General features: G+C 33.1%; 2 protein-coding genes across 6 annotated transcripts in view; both read right to left on the bottom strand.

Moving 5' to 3' along the window:
* Positions 1–176: 176 nt before the first annotated feature.
* Positions 177–13,365, bottom strand: LOC111707273 (nucleoporin Nup43). 5 transcript variants are annotated; one of them, XM_023480345.1, is made up of 13 exons: positions 13,208–13,365; positions 12,448–12,520; positions 11,759–11,852; positions 11,319–11,463; positions 10,914–11,020; positions 10,623–10,707; positions 10,276–10,371; positions 9,345–9,407; positions 8,585–8,713; positions 7,422–8,255; positions 7,241–7,387; positions 5,777–5,852; positions 5,284–5,454 (listed from the first exon to the last, which is right to left on the bottom strand). In XM_023480345.1, the coding sequence occupies exons 1-10, from the start codon at positions 13,346–13,348 to the stop codon at positions 8,130–8,132; spliced, it is 1,059 nt and encodes a 352-aa protein (XP_023336113.1). In that variant the 5' UTR covers positions 13,349–13,365; the 3' UTR covers positions 5,284–5,454; positions 5,777–5,852; positions 7,241–7,387; positions 7,422–8,129. The 5 variants fall into 5 exon arrangements, with proteins under 5 accessions (XP_023336114.1, XP_023336116.1, XP_023336115.1 ...); XM_023480344.1 differs by having other exon boundaries at positions 7,241–8,255; XM_023480346.1 differs by lacking the exons at positions 8,585–8,713; positions 9,345–9,407; positions 10,276–10,371; ... (4 more) ...; positions 12,448–12,520; positions 13,208–13,365 and adding exons at positions 177–524; positions 1,287–1,424; positions 2,441–2,511; ... (3 more) ...; positions 4,406–4,445; positions 4,784–4,933 and having other exon boundaries at positions 5,180–5,454; positions 7,241–8,127.
* A 1,313-nt stretch (positions 13,366–14,678) lies between these two features.
* Positions 14,679–17,336, bottom strand: part of LOC111707272 (AP-1 complex subunit mu-1) — a gene marked incomplete in the record, with an annotated part of 5,789 nt that continues 3,131 nt past the window's right edge. Inside the window, 5 exon segments of the mRNA XM_023480343.1 lie at positions 14,679–15,585; positions 15,753–15,854; positions 16,208–16,290; positions 16,545–16,663; positions 17,070–17,201. Coding sequence (XP_023336111.1) covers positions 15,487–15,585; positions 15,753–15,854; positions 16,208–16,290; positions 16,545–16,663; positions 17,070–17,201 — 535 coding nt within the window.

Here is a 17,336-nt window from a genome sequence, read left to right as displayed (position 1 = left end):
TAATGAAGGGACTGTTCATTAAATTTCAAGGGAGGTCGTAATTTCAGAATAAAGATAGTAATAGGACAAAATGGATATTGATACAGTGATAACCAGAAAACAATGGAGTAGGAAGACGACATAAAGCAACCCTCAATTTATTTCATGTTGTTACAAAGCAAATAGTCTTACTAGACCCTTATAAAATCCCTTATTTGGTGAATGAGTCTGCTTACACTGCACAATGGCTGTAACTCATGCTTATTGGGCTTTTAAAGTTGTAACTTGGTTCCAAAAGTCGTCTTTATATTTTAGAGTTTCGTGGTTATCACTGTAAAATGATATTGAAGAAAATATGTAAATAAGGATGAACGGAGAGTTGAAACTGAAGAAGATGTCCCGGACAAGAATTGATATCTATACATTCATCAGTCATCACAGTCGGATTAGAGTAGTTTAGACCAGAGCGGTCTCGTGGTTTTTAAAAACCAGAAAACTGCAGCGTTTCCTGTCTTGCCTTTAGACTGGAGAAATTTGTACTGCGCCTGAAAATATCGCATTTAATTATTAGTTAAGTTTAGTATTTAATGGAGTTTTCTTGTCAAAAATAAGTATCTTCTTAAAGAATGAAAGGGGGTTTATAGACTGAAAGCCCTTGATCGCGACCCATGAAAGTAATATCTGATGTTCCTGTCTTGAGAAATTAATATATAACTGTGGCGAATTTATACAAAAATTCATATCTATACAATTTTGTATAGAAATAGTAGGTTTAAACAGCTCATATTCAGCAAATACGCAACCAATCTGAAAACGAAGATATCCCAGAGAAACCTAATTGTAACTTAAGTTTTCTCCAATTATTAATTTATAATTTTTATTTTTACTTTTTAATAAACATAATTGATAATATTATTTTTAAGTCCGTATTACGTCACCAGAACTCCCAAAAATGGTAGTGCAGTATAGTGGTCACGTGTCTCTGTCTGTATCACGTGACCAGTATACTGCTGTCTGTATCACGTGACCAGTATACTGCAAGTAAGTGTGCAAAACTTACAAATTTCCTTTAATTGCACTATTATAAAAATCCGCAAGTTACATAATTAGAAAAAAAATTATTTTCAGTTAGAAAAAAAGGATTTCTCATTCATACTTATGGTGTCGTTGTGAATCGATATTCTTCCATGTTACTTCATCAAATAAACGCAGTTATACAATTTGAATCCTATTAGTCATAAACAATCCTGTTTTTTGCAAGTTAATTCAAGAAAATTAAAATGCTAAAGAAAAACATTTGTACTTACATTAAGAAAAGGATAGGCAAGGAACGCATCTGCTAATCTCACAGATTCCTCTTCGTTTACTCTTTTATATTCGTCAACACTTCCTCCTCCGGGGATACTTTTCATTCGTCTCTCCTGCACCCACTTCTCAGCAACCTCCTGAACACTTATGGTTCAGATACTTATCAGGGTTCAGATACTACTCAGGGTTCAGATACTACTCAGAGTTCAGCTATTGTTTAAATACTATAATCAGAGGTTCAGATACCACTCAGGGTTCAGATAATAATCATGGTTTACATGCTTATCAGGGTTCACATATTAACCAGGATTCAGATACTACTCAGACTTTAAATATTAATCAGGGTTCAGCTACTTTTTAGGGTTTGATATTTACACAGGTTCAGATACTTCTCAGGGTTATATGTTTACGCTGGTTCAGATACTTTTCAAGGTTTAATTTTACACGGGTTCAGATACTTTTCAGGGCTTAAAATTTCTCAGAGTTTGATATTTAAACAGATTAAATATTTCTCATGGTCTAATGTTTCTTAAAGGCTGAGAAAGTTTAACGTGGATCGAACCATGAACATTGTCCATTGTGAGTTTAATTTATTCAAAAAAAATTTTCTTCAAGTAATATTTTCAAAATTGTTAAAATTCCTTAATTCAATTTTGAATAGCCTATGACATTCAACAAATTAATCCATTAAGCTAAGTTTAAGCTAAGGCCCCTCCAATTTGGGTAACCAAAGGTCTTATTTCATAAAAAGCCAGAATTAGTGAATTAGATAAAGCTAGTTCAACTCATTCCTGGTGCGGCCAGGAGTCCATTAGAGAAATAGTTTAACTAGCCATACATATTACATAGTTCAACAACTATTCCGTTAATTCAAATTTAATTCCAATTTAATTCCAATCAAATTCCAATAAAATTCCAATTAAATTCCAATTAAATTGCATTTTAATTCCATTTTAATTCCAATTAAATTCCAATAAAATTCCAATAAAATTCCAATAAAATTCCAATAAAATTCCAATTTAATTCCAATTTAATTCCAATTTAATTCCAATTTAATTCCAATTCAATTCCAATTCAATTCCAATTCAATTCCAATTTAATTCCAATTTAATTCCAATTTAATTCCAATTGATTACAAGTATTAGATAAAAACCTGAGCGCGTTTCATTAATTTTTCATGAGGAACAACTTCCATTGCCATTCCAATAGCAGCAGCTTCAGTTCCTATATATATATAAAAAAATAAAGACGACCTTTTCAACCAATAAATAATTTTTTTCTTTCAATTTTACGATATCATAAACATCATTCTTAAAATCAACTTTTACAAAGGGAATTAATACTTCAAACGATTTGCGATTGTGGGGTATCTTTTTGGTTTAATTCGAAGATCGTTATTATGAAAATTAAACATCCCTTGCAATTATTATCATTATTATTATTTTAATTATAGTATCATGTTCTGGAGGCTATGTTACGTTGAGCTCCTGGTCTGTGGCCACTTACCCTGTATGTTTGGGTTTTAGTGAATCATATCTGACGGTGAATATTTTTAGGATTCAGTGTGTAAGCGTAAGCGGTGAATATTTTTAGGATTCAGTGTGTATACGTAAGAAGTAAATATTTTTAGGATTCAGTGTGTAAGCGGAAGTGGTGAATATTTTTAGGATTCAGGGTGTAAGCGTAAGCGGTAAATATTTTTAGGATTCAGTGTGTAAGCGTAAGCGGTGAATATTTTTAGGATTCAGTGTGTAAGCATAAGCGGTGAATATTTTTAGGATTCAGTGTGTATGCGTAAGGGGTGAATATTTTTAGGATTCAGTGTGTAAGCGTAAACCAGATATGTAAGAAGTCATAGAAATTTAACAGTACACACACTGAGAAAAAAAGAGTGAAGGGGGGAGAGTATTTTTCCAGACAGCCATGAATATATAATAACATTACTAGTTAGTCTAATAGTCAACCACCATTCTGTAGAAATCAAGCCAAAGCATCAAATCCATCTCTTCTATTTGTTTTGATATGCAAGTATTTTAAATGTAGTATTTGGCTCTGTTATTTTTATGGAAATGCCTGACGTTGCCCGTGGAACTTTAAAAAATCTTACAACACTCCACGAAAAACGTGAAAAATTAGATTTTTATTTTTGTTTCATGCTATTTTGATACTGGTTGATATATGTGATTGACCTGTAGGTTTCCATCCATCATTGAGTAATCTACTCGCAACTTCCTTTCCCAGCATCCTCTAAGGTAACAAGTTACATGATAAAGATATAAAACTACCCCCCCCCCCCCCCCAGCTATAAGACGACGAAAGTCCTCCAATATCAAGTCCTATTTAAAAGCCCCCTTCCCCGTTAAAAAAAGTAAATATTATCTTGTAACCCTGAATTCTAATTTATTTGATTGTCTTATGTAAAAATGGAAACAAATATAAATTAAACCCAGGGCTAAGAAGATAATTTGATGAATGTTTGAACAAGATGCAAATTTTCCTCGAAATGAATGCTGGAACACCCCTCAGGAGGAATCCCAAGAGCAGCGAAAGGAACATTAAATGTAGCTTTCTCAGACGCAATTATTCCGTCACAAAGTGTAGCCGATGTTACGCAGGCGCCAATAGCAGGACCGTTGGCTGCTATAAGGATCGGCTAAAAGTATGATCAAATTAATTCTACGCTATTTCAGATCTTTTTATATTTTTTTGGCCGAATTTTTGTTTCCACCAATTCTAAAATCTAATTGCAAGCGTTTTCAAATAATAAAAAAAATCCAAACCTTAGGAAAATCTAGAAATGCATCAAAAAGTGCTTTATTGTTTGAATATATGAGAGAATGCAATTTCTTGGGGTGCATTGGTTTCATTGTTGCACTCAGGTTCACACCTAAACAATATAATACAGCCAAACCAAACCATACCATTACAAAAAAAAATTCAATACTAACTATTTAGCAACATCCCATCCCATAAATCAATCCCCAAAAACTATCCTCCGCAATTTTAAAACGTTCCAATCCCTTCCTGTTCCATCCCATTCAGGCTCATTCCCATTCTTATTTCAGTCCATCCCATGATCTCAACCCGTTCCATTCCATTCCCATTCTGTAAAATGTACCTGCACAATAGTAAGGATCAGTTCCCGTTAATACAAGAACCTAAAAATATATTACTTTTATTTTAACTTCTACCTTCTTTAATGATAAGATTATATATAAGTACTTAACTCAGAATGGGCTCAAGCTTAGGATGAAATAAGGTGACGCCTTAAAGTACACGTGACCAAAATCAACATTTCAGCATTAAAAAAGAATTTTACAAATCAGAAAAATCCATTGAACTAACAATTTCTTAATAGAAAATTTGATTCTACTTCCCGTAAATAGAAGAAAGGTTGATTTGAGTGATAACAATTGAAATTGAATAGATTAGAAAAAGCAATTTAATACCCCATCCCTCAAATATAAATTTTCCCTTGATCCCTGACTCAGCTAACCTTGGTTAGGTCGTCTGCCGCATGTTTATCAAAAAGATGGCGGAGCGTGATCATCATTGGTCCGGACCATCCGTTCAACTTCTTCGGGTCATTCATCGTCAACGTCGTCACAGAGTTCTTGGTCGAGCTCAGGATCAACTTCATGTTCACCTGCACCAGGATTGTTATAAATTTCAAGGACATCAATTTTAGATTTAAGGTCTCCAAACTTTTTTTCATTTAAATTTTTCCTTTCTGAAAACACTCAAGATTCACAATATTAAAATGATGTTTTTAGGATAAGTTTGTTTGAGGAGCTTAATTTCATTTCATATTTCAACAAATGAGTTTTCAAGGATTTTCCGACATTTAATGTCAATTGAAAGTTTTCACGGATATTATTAAGAGATATTCTACCTGTCCTAGCTCCGATCCTGAGAACTGTACTGGAGACGAATGGAACCCAGCTCTGCAGGACATTATCCGTCCAACCTGCCATTGTAGAACTTTAACTCCGTTCATCTGAAAGGTTCAGAGCAAATGAGACAGTTGTCGATCTCGGAGAAATTTATCCGTCTCTGGATCAGATGTGGTGAGGGTCCGGAGAAAGGTTTGTTTCTCCTGGTCGTTCCAAGATCTGTACCAGGATTTAAAGAGACGTAGTTGACAAGAGAACAACTGGTGTCCATCCCCTGAAATATATAATCTTTAACATTATCAATGAAATCATTATTGTCCCGGGTTACCACTTTATTGTCCCGGGTTACCACTTTATTGTCCCGAGTTACCACTTTATTGTCCCGGGTTACCACTTTATTGTCACGGGTTACCACTTTATTGTCCCCAATAATTTTTTTAAACTTCAGTGATCAGAAAAGGCATTAAATCACCTTACGAGACCTTAAAATATGAATTTCGAGTTCTGTTTGTTGTATAAATTATCTGAGAGATGAATGAACTAATGTAAGAAGTATCAAAAGTAGACATTGAAATAAGATTGAAAAACTAAATAACCTGCTAAATTCATATTCTCAAGACTAAACATAACTTCATCCTCTCCTCCTCCATACACCAGCTGTTCAACTAGAACCTAGAGAATTCATATTCTTTGAAATAATATTTTTGCGTATCTCTTTTTTGAAATACAAGTGCATTTTTAAAGAAAAAAAAAATAGAACTGTTTAGCCTATGTCCCCCCCCCCCCATGAGTTTCCTCATAAAAATGTCACAAATGAGAGAAAATCTTTATTATAAAGATAGATAAATTCCCGAAGTTAAGTGAGGGAAAATTGAAAATGGTTCTTAAATCTAAAAGCTTTTTAACACGAGGCCGGATTTATTGGATAGCGAAAATATACTGGAGATAGTTCAACTAGCCATATTTAATTCAACTACTTAATTAATCAAATCCTACCTCTGTTTTACAATTTAAAAAAAAAAAATTATGTAGAACGGATCTTAGTTTATAGACCTGATCAAATTTGTTGTCCAGAACAGATTTCAGGTTTATTCAGACCTTTCAAAATTATTTATCTATCCCAAGTTTAGACCTGGTTAAATTTATTTATCTGGGACGGATCCCAAGTTTACAGACCTGGTTAAACTTTTTTATCTGGGACGGATCCCAAGTTTACAGACATGGTTAAATTTATTTATCTGGGACGGATCCCAAGTTTACAGACATGGTAAAATTTAATTATCTAGGACGGATCCCAAGTTTACAGACATGGTTAAATTTATTTATCTAGGACGGATCCCAAGTTCAGACCTGATTAAATTCATTTATCTGGGACGGATCCCAAGTTAACGGACCTGATTAAATTTATTTATCTGGAACGGATCCCAAGTTTACAGACTTGGTTAAATTTATTTATCTGTGACGGATCCCAAGTTTACAGACATGGTTAAATTTATTTATCTGTGACGGATGCCAAGTTTACAGACCTGATTAAATTTATTTTTCTGGGACGGATCCCAAGTTTACAGACCTGATTAAATTTATTTATCTGTGACGGATCCCAAGTTTACAGACCTGATTAAATTTATTTATCTGGGACGGATCCCAAGTTTACAGACCTGGTTAAATTTATTTATCTGTGACGGATCCCAAGTTTACAGACCTGGTTAAATTTATTTTTATCTAAGATGGATCCCAAGTTTACAGACCTGATTAAATTTGTTTATCTGGGACGGATCCCAAGTTTACAGACCTGGTTAAATTTGTTTATCTGGGACGGATCCCAAGTTTACAGACCTGGTTAAATTTGTTTATCTCACTGGGACGGATCCCAAGTTCACAGACCTGATTAAATTTATTTATCTAGGACGGATCCCAAGTTTATAGACCTGGTTAAATTTATTTATCTAGGACGGATCCCAAGTTTACACACCTGGTTAAATTTATTTATCTGGGACGGATCCCAAGTTTACAGACCTGATTAAATTTATTTATCTGGGACGGATCCCAAGTTTACAGACCTGATTAAATTTATTTATCTGGGACGGATCCCAATTCTCTCTCCAGGAAAGGATACACATCTGCTGGGTTCCGCTTTTACCAAAGTGAAATGTCATTTTCTTTGGTTTCCTCAGATTGACGTGGAATTTTAAAAAATTCGATCCGACCTGATCACGCAGATTTCAAGAAATTCGATCCGACCTGATCACGCAGATTTCAAGAAATTCGATCCGACCTGATCACGCAGATTTCAAAAAATTCAATCCGACCTGATCACGCAGATTTCAAGAAAATTCTTATTTAAATATTATTTTAACACAGATTCTTGGAATAAATGCACTTTGTGTCACAAGCTATTATTTCTGTTTAATATTTGTTCTTGATTAAAGTTCATTTAAATGCAGTTTCTTTTCCTTCAAATGCATAATATATTATTATTCAAGTTTAACATGTTTAGTGAAACTCCAGACATTATGTTATTCATGTCTATCACTTCATTATCTCTACTCTGTCCATTTTTAATCTGAAAGGATTGAATAATCTTTTAATTATAAAAAATACATGATCACAATTGTATGTTGGCAATGGGTTTTAAGATTACATTTTCAATACTAAAAATAATATTTTTTTTGATGTTTTATTACACCAAAACAGTATCATAAAGTTTCTAATTCCTATTCGAGAAGTTGACTTACTTTTTCACCAAAATAGTACTTGTCTCAAGAGTGCTGATAAGTTACATTTCAATTACGTACAAAAAAAAAGTTTATTACTTTAAATGTTGTTATCCAACGATACATATCGGTGTTTGAAGGGTCTAGCATTGTTTTATGGGCAAAAAACTATGCTAGAAACTACCTTTTTAAAATGAAGCAAAAATGCTATAAAGAGATTTTGTTATTTTAAGCATTACATGACAATATTGTTAAGAATATAGAACGCTTCGTTATCTCCCCCGAACAGAACTGAATGACCAAGAACATCAACGCTGTTGATTGGCAGTGGTTGCTTAGATACCAGGCTTGTTGTCTCAACCTAGACAAATAGATCTTAAATATTGAACAATTCAAAATAATATTTTATAAGACTAAGGGGGATAAATGTATAATCTACCCCCCCCCCCCCTTCAAAAACAGTTTGTTTTTTAAAATCTAGCAGAAAAAAACCTTAAAATCCATGATTTTATTTGGAACAAACCATTTGAAAAGTAAGATTTTGATTAAAAGTTCTTAAATGAAAAAAGGAGTAAAAAAGGGAAAAAGGGGGAAAACGGGGAAAAAAGAAAATAGGCTATAATTACAAATTCAAGTGCTCGAGAAGATCAAAATTCAGAATAAGATACTGAAAGCTTTGATTCTCAATACCTTATGTCTGACAGCCTCACTAGAGAGCCAGGGTGAGGTCGAATTGAGGTTCTCGAGGCTGTTGTTCATGGAGAGGTTTCCTCCGGAGCTCTTTATACTTCCGCCATTCCAGTGCCAGAGTTCTCCACCCTAGAGGAGAAATAATAATAATAGTAATAAATACAGGCAAGGACTACACTAAGACAAACGAAAAAAATTGGACTAAGAAAAATGACTCAGACAAAGGACCATACAACGGACTAAGAAAAAGGACTGAGACAGAGGACCAAGACATCGGATAAGAAAAGGACAAAGACAAAAGATCAAGACAAAAGATCAAGACAAAGGATCAACAACGGACTAAGCCAAAGGTACAAGACAAAGAATTAGCAACGGACTAAGACAATGGACCAAGACAAAGGACCAAAACAAAGGGTCAAGACAAAAGATCAAGACAAAAGATCAAGACAAAAGATCAAGAGTCAAGACAAAATCAAGACAAAAAGGTCAAGACAAAGGATCAAGACAAAGGATCAATACAAAGGATCAAGATAAAAAGATCAAGACAAAAGATCAAGACAAAGGATCAAGAAAAATGATGAAGACAAAGGACTAAGACAAATGCTAAGAACAAGAACAAATATCCCCCCCCCCTCCCCAGACAAAAAATTGGCAAATGTTAGTCAGTTAGACTGTGAACTGTGAAGATATGTTTGATAAAAAAAAGAAAATAATAATCAACAAAATTCAGAATGAATGATACTAAAAATAATAATAATACCTGAGAGCATGTGAAGATATGATCTGGTTGGTCAGGGTGGAATTTAACCTCACTCACTGGAGCCTTAACAATGTGCATTAGGTAGGAACTTAAACTTGTATATTCTACACGTGAAAGAAACTGATTTTTTGATATTTAGAAAAGGTAAATGTGGTTTTAAAGTTAAACTTATTTTAAATTGTTAATCCTTTGTAAAGTAAAAAAACGAAATAAAGTTTTAAAGAGAAGCAGGATTGGTAAACGTAAAGGTTTCTTAAAAATTAGTAATATCCCCTCTCCAACATTGCTGTCATTAAATATTAAATATTTATGTTTATGTCAGGACTCCTGGCGGAGTATATAAGAAAATTTCCGATTGTTGTCATGATATTCATAAGGGTGCATATATCACATTAATATACAGAGTATATTATATTCAATATTTACGAATATCCAGTGAATCAAGATTAAAAATAAGGGACATTTATTTCTTTTTATGGTAGAGTTTTTATTTTTTTCTCTTCCTTGACATTTTTTCTTTTTTTTTCATTTTTCGACTTGTTTTTTAAAAAATTTTCTTAGATTATTTTTTTTTCTTATTTGGCCTTTCTGTTTTCTTTTAAAGTAATCTTTTTTTGGCTCTTTTTGTCCCAACAAAAGAAACTAGATTAGAAGGTCTTTACATATTTATCACATAAAATAATAGATCTAAGCACTTTCAAGGTAAATAATCCAGAGCTGGGAACTTTTAAATTGACTAATTTAAATCAATTTTAATAATTTATAATAAAAAGTTCAACTGAACAACTTTCTCGCTTTAGAGACTTAACCCCATAAGTTAAACCTTAAAATCCAAAAAATTCAAATTTTTTAGTTAGCCACTGGAAGTACTGGCGTTTAACTTAATTTACTCCAAAAGTTTCCATCTCTGAATATCATTAATAAAATAAACCTTGTGGGCTGAGAGCAGGGTGACCGGGTGCTGACCCTGCCTGAGATCCCAGACCGCTAGGAACCCGTTCTCTCCTCCAGAAATTACAATGTGTCCCTGAACATCAGCGGTTCAGACAGGCAGGGAAAAATGTTTTTTTTTTTTGTAAAAAAATATATAGAAATGAGATTTTTTCCTTAAAATATTACTTAGTTTAAATCCAGAGTGACACCGGAAAATGTATTATTTATCTATTTTTCAAATTTCCCAAAAAATTAAATTTTGTATTAAAAAAAAATAAAAATGTAAGTTCAAGAAATTTGTTTATTTAAAAACAAAGAATTTCTTTAATGAATAAAGAAACTGACCTGAGAAGGATGTTTAGCAAGACACGTGACTGCTACTTGATCATTAGATAGAAGGAAGGTGGAGGACGGAGTCTGTTGGTTTGCTCTGCTCAGGGTTCACAGGGTTACACAGGAGATTAACAAGTAACATGGGTCAGATAAAGCTACGTAAAAACTGAGGGAAATCGTATTAAAACTTTTTAAACTCGAAATAGGTTGTAATCTATTAACACATAAGAGCATTTGAAAATATTAAGAAAATCTAAAAACATGTAAGATCTTCTGAAAACTTGAAACCGTTGTGAGCTCTCCCTGAGATCGAATAGTTTAAGCTGTCCCCTCATATTAGAGGAGAGAAGGTCGGAACCACGGGAGAAGATGAGATCAGTCATAGAACAGCTGTCAGCGTTATCGTATACCTAGAGATTGAGAGAATTTAACCATTAAATTTATTCTAAACTAGCTTGAGAACTCCAGTTACTCCAGCCGCTTACCCGCACTTGGTCAATCTTACCGGGGAACTAAATTTTCGCTATAGAAATCGACCCACTCAACATAGAATCTCAAAATCGAGCCAAGAAAACAATCCCGTGGCTTCCCCAAGTTCCCAAATCATAATTTGTTGCAAATCGGTCAAGGGGTTCCAGAGTTATGATCAGACAAACAGCAATTACAACTTTACATACAAAGATGAATTCGATTGATTTTAAATCTTACTTTCACTGGTGCTCTTTGTCGTATATTGAGAACATTTATCCGTCCGTCCTGTCCTGCCGTAGCTACAGATTCACCATGAGAACTGAGACAGGTGGCTCCTCCGTCCCGGTGTAGGTTAGACCAGTCCTGGCTCAGTGTTAGGATTCTAAACAGGTTGACGGAAAATATTTACATGATCTGAGGGGTTTATATATATGTTTGTTAAGGGTTTTTTTAAGATTTTTTCTCGCTGAATTTGGACAAAAAAATTATTTTGAGGGGAAAATATTTAAATTGTTGGTTAAAGGGTATTAAACAGAATAAAGATATTTGCTTTTTGAAGTCCAATTTTTTATTACACTGAAAGCTATTCACCCCTGCATGATCTATTATATGTTATATTTACATACTTAAGGAGTTTTAGGACAATTTTGTTTCATTTTATTTTTTGTTTTTCTTACTTGTACTGTTCCAAGGTATAAAGGTTGAGTGACCCGGTACTGGAACTAGTGACGAGTAGATCAGGAGATATCCAGTTCAAACCAGTTACATCACCTAGATATATACTGTACAGTGTACATATACTTTAGATATATTTAGTTCAAACCAGTTACATCACCTAGATATATTCTGTACAGTGTACATATACTTTAGATATATCCAGTTCAAACCAGTTACATCACCTAGATATATACTGGGCAGTGTACATATACTTTAGATATATCCAGTTCAAACCAGTTACATCACCTAAATATATACAATACATTGTACATTTACTCTAGATATATCCAATTCAAACTAGTTATATCACCAAAATATATCCTGTACAGTGTACATACCCTAGATATATCCAGTTCAATCCAGTTACATCACCTAGATATAAAATGTACAGTCTCTAAATGTATATATTATCAAAGGATAACCAGTTCAATCATGTACGAGATGTACATAAATATACTCAAGATATATCCAATTTAATCTAGTCACCAACTGTACAGTGTATAAACTCAAGATATTACTAGAAATCTACTAACAATTCTGCTGTACTAATACTAAGAGTACTGTTCATTGTACGGGATAAATCAACTAACCATATGATTATGCAGTACTGTACAGTGTTAACTACAGTGTACGAAATAAATCTACTAACCAGGATGCTGCACAGATGCTAGAAGTACTGTACTTGAACCCTCCTCTCCCTCCTCATGCTTCCACAAGGAAACCTATTTACAATATTAGATTAACTAAACTAAAATATAGAATAAGAAATTAAGATCGTAGAGGAAACCCGACATGGAACCCTCAGACCGCCTGCAATCTGCATATTATGTACCATGTACATTGTACAATGTACGTACATAATCGTTAGACTCTTGTCAAATGGGATATGAATGAATTAGAGTTTTCAGCTGAAAAGCTGGAATTAAGAGTTTCAGGGAGTATTTTTTTTTGGAAAATAAAAACTATTTTTGACTCTAATCTTTTTAAATTGTAATTGCATGAAGATAAAAAAGTTCTTTTTCATTTTCAATCAGAGATTTTAATTCCTCCAGAAATATTGCACATTCTAAACGTTGGGAGAATGGAAATTGAGAAACTAAGAGATGGACACCCCTTGTATCCCAACCTGTTAGCAATCCCCTGAGATATCGAGATAAAATCCCAAGCTACGAACAATCATTTTCCGGCAGAATTTCAACATATTAATGCAAAATTACCAGCGTAATGTATCCAAGTAATTACCAGCGTAATGTATCCAAGTAATTACCAGCGTAATGTATCCAAGTAATTTCTTTATATCATACTATTTTTTTGGGGGTTAAAAATTGACACGAGAAAAATATCATTAGAATCCGCAGTCCAATACTTGGTAAAACATGCGCAAAAAGATGAAGAGAGGTTCGGTTTACCTCGTTCGACTCATCATCCCAGGATCCTGTAGCGAACATGTTCGAGTTCATCTGCATCGAGTCCTGTCGGGGCCTCCAACGAACCTTTCGAACCTTCTTAGAGACGAACTTACTTGTCCCGCTGGCTACAGACATTTTCATCTGAAATACGGAGGAAATCGTGGTTTCAATATATTTTTATAATATGCTAGGTACAAAAAAAAACAGTGATGAAAGGTTTTTAAAGTTCAAGATTTATTTTATAAATAATATTAGTCTCTGAAGAGTCTTTAACACAATTTTTATACATCCTTTCCTTCATTTTGGCGTAATGATAGTCAATTATTAGAAAATGTGCAAACTTTCGTTTAATTCTGTAAAGCAGGAAAAAAATAATTTCAAACAATGATAAAAAGATTAAAATAGGGTCGAAGTTAAAATTTACAGAGATTTTTAAATATCCGATATAATATTTTTGATTTTATCATTTCCACTTTCACAATTTTAAAACTAATTCAGGACTCCAATTTTTAAATTTAATTCAAAGAACTTTTGGGGCCTAAACCCGATTTTCACTGTTTTATTTGGGTCACCCTATAAATAATTAAAATAATTGATTTAAAAATCCTAACGACATGTTAGTACATTATACAACGCAGCACACTCAACATACAAATGTATTTTAACCACTGCATTTCTTTATTCAATATTAGTAAACAAATATTTAAATAATTCCCGCCATTTTTATAAATTTAATCATTAATCATCATGACTACGATAGATCACATTAATCATTAAACTATTACACAATTTTTGCAAAATAAATAAAATACATTTGAGAAACTAGGTTTTAGTTCATATGAGAAAGGGAGCAGGGAGATTTTAATTTTATACTCAAAAAGTGTATACCCCCCCTTTCTCTCTCTCTTTTTCTAAAAAGAATACATTTGTATTAAAGTACTAAAAAGCCAAATATGAAAGAATGGAATGTATTTAAAACACCAGGGATGAAAACAACAAATTGTTTATAATGAAGCAAAAGTTAAGGCTTGGTAAAACTTTGCATGGATTTTATATTTAAACGAAATCAAGAAACAAATATTAATATTTAGAATTAAAGAGACTGTAGACAAAATTTAAAGTAACTTTCCATTTATAGAGTGCCATGTACGGTTTTCTTTGTAAAAATTGAAAATTTTGAATTGAGTTTTCTCTTTAAAGTGACTTAAGCAATTCTGCTCAGACAAAATTAGGGAAAACCATCAGGATTAAACAGGATTAAACAGGATTAAACAGCAAGAAAAATGGCGATATCTTTCAGAAAAAGGGTTAAAGGTTTACGTGTGGGCATGCCCCAGGCCCCTTTTAAAAATGGAGGATCACTTCAATTAACAACAACAGCCCCTTTAATGGATAAAAAGCTGCATCGAGTTGGTTTACAGAATATTAAAAAACACGAATTAAAAAGTATTAAAAAGTGGTTTATACATAAAATCTTATAAAAAGGGGCGGCGGAGGGCATCAAAATACATAATACTCGGAACAATAAAATATAGTTTATAAATAAAAACATGTAAGTCTAACCTACTTCATATTGATAAAATTAGCAAATCTTTTCATTTTTAATTAAAAATATTAAAAATTGACCCCCTGTGTAACCCTTTAATGACCCTTTAAAGACCCTTTAAAGACCTACTCCATTTAAAGTATGACTAAATCTGAATAAGTTCTTTTTTAAAAATATACTGCTTTTACACTTGAATAAATCTCTCTCTCTATTCTATCCAGGAAACTCTCAAGTGAAAATAAACCCTTTTCATATAGAATCAATTCTCTAAACTAAATCTTCTAAAACTCTGTCTTAAACTTATCAAGAAAAATACCTTGAAACATATATTGCAGATATGGTAGAGACAAGACTACAGGCAAAACTAGGCACTTATAAAGCGTTGCTAACCCTTTTTATACCCAGCAAGCGCAGCCTAGCTGAGCAAGCCTGTTTTGTAGAAAAAGGGTTTTCAACATAAAAAGAAATAATCTGCTGCACCCCCTAAAAAATAAATGCTCTCTCCAAATTTAAACAAATTAATTTTTATCGTAATTCAGAACTTCTTTTGACAGGAATTGGTCTCAGGAATATCTGGGTAAATAGTCTTATCAAAGATATTTGATTGAATTGGACAACTCGAGGAATCAATTCTCTGGGTTCAAATGAGTCCTTACTCAACGTCACCATGGAGTCTTGATCCGTTTCGCATACTGAGTTCTGAGTCATGTAATAGAGTCCTGACTCCGGGTTCTCATTGAGTCCTGAGCTGATAGTCTCCGTTCTGTGTGATATACCGAACCCAGGGAAGAGCTTGGTATCCTGACTTCTCAATGATCTTCAAGTATCGAACCTAAGAAAAACATAATTATTAATTTAGTGCTATTATAAATTATAATAGATACAGGGTTTCTTGATAAATAAGAGAATAGGTAAAAATGATGAATGCGGATGAATAGATGGATATAGGAATGAAAGAATGAATGAATGAATGAATGAAAGGGTGAATGAATAAATGACCTGTATCCCGGAAGTGGTAAAGTATGGAATCTCAAATTTAACGCTGATTGGAGGTTTTCCCTCGTTCAAGTCACTCACAACACTGGGTAAACCGAAATGCGCCTAGGACAAGGATATTGTTTAATTATTTTACAATTTAAAGGGACTGTCGTTGTAATTTCATGTGACCCTCTATATAAAGAGGTCCATGCCCCTTAAATTATTAAGTACAATGCGTACTGAAATCGATCAATCTACAGTGGTAACCAGAATACAGTGAAACGATTGTTGTCTTCATTCTTTCTTTTTATTGTTAAATGTCAAAAACTCTTGTAATTTGTAACTGATGTGTTTAAAAATGTACATTTTAGACATATCAGACAATGTTTAATTTGAAGGAAAGACGGAAGACTAAAATTATTCCACTGTTACGATTACCAGTGTAGAATCTGTTTATAAAATGTTTAAGATGTTACCTTCATGAGATATTCCTTCCCGCCTGGGAATGATTTGATTGTCCAGACCACAGCATTCTGCTCAGGAGCATATTTACAATGTCCTAAAACAATCAATAAATCAATCAATCAATCAATATTCGAATCGATCAATTCAACCAACAAAGACATCCAATCCTTCCTTTATCTTATTTTATCCTTACAATCCAAAAACTCAATCATTTAATAGATTTTAATAAATCTATTAATCAATCAATCAATTCTTTTAGATTTTAATAACTCTATTAATCAATCATTATTTCTTAGTCTGTTAATTAAATAAGACAGGCAGATATGGTTTTGTACAAAGTGAGTTTACCTATTGTAGTTTTAAACTTAGGGGAGTCTGCATCACTGGGAACAGGGATAACAATCTCGACATTGTTAGCAGTAGATCGTCGTTTAAACTGGGACTTAGCCTTCACCATTATCTCAATTCTAAAACAGAAAAAATATAAGAAAGAAAACAGTGATATTTCAATAAACGTCCATGTAAAGTATTTTGTATAAGGACAGAATTTTTTTTTCAGTGTATCCCAAAAAACATGTCCATTGACCAGTATGACGTTTTATGAAAAAAAAAATTGCAGAACTTGTAAGCTTTCCATAATGTCTTGAATCTTCAAAACAGGAAACAATTAATTTCTCCGACAATTTCGAAAGAAAAAAAAACAGACTACTTTTTGAAAAAAGATGACCACATTAATAAGTTTTAAGGTTTAGTGGAACACCGTGTGAGTAATTAAGAAGCATAATAAAGGAGTAAACATATATTTTCTGAAAATATTACGTGATCTATTAATAAGCCATGGATTGTAATATTACACCCATGACTATAACTAACCTGCTGTGATCATGTCTCTCTATGACAGACTCGATCCAGATGAGAGGTTTGACATGAGTACTCAACCTGTAGGACATCAACTCAAACTCTCCGTCAGGGGGGATAAACGAGATCGTCCTGTCATTCTCAAACCTTAATAATATCGTCCCTTGATTTTAGACAAATTATTTAAATTCGTTTATTGGCGCACACTGCACACTCACAGTTATATACATCTTTTATTATCGTTTCTTTTTCAAAAATGCTTATAAACTCCCCCCCCCCCGC

This window comes from Eurytemora carolleeae, unplaced genomic scaffold (assembly GCF_000591075.1).
Source record: "Eurytemora carolleeae unplaced genomic scaffold, Eaff_2.0 scaffold788, whole genome shotgun sequence".
Classification (NCBI taxonomy): domain Eukaryota; kingdom Metazoa; phylum Arthropoda; class Copepoda; order Calanoida; family Temoridae; genus Eurytemora; species Eurytemora carolleeae.
Note: the sequence above shows the minus strand (reverse complement) of the source record. Positions and strands in the feature narration are given on the sequence as shown.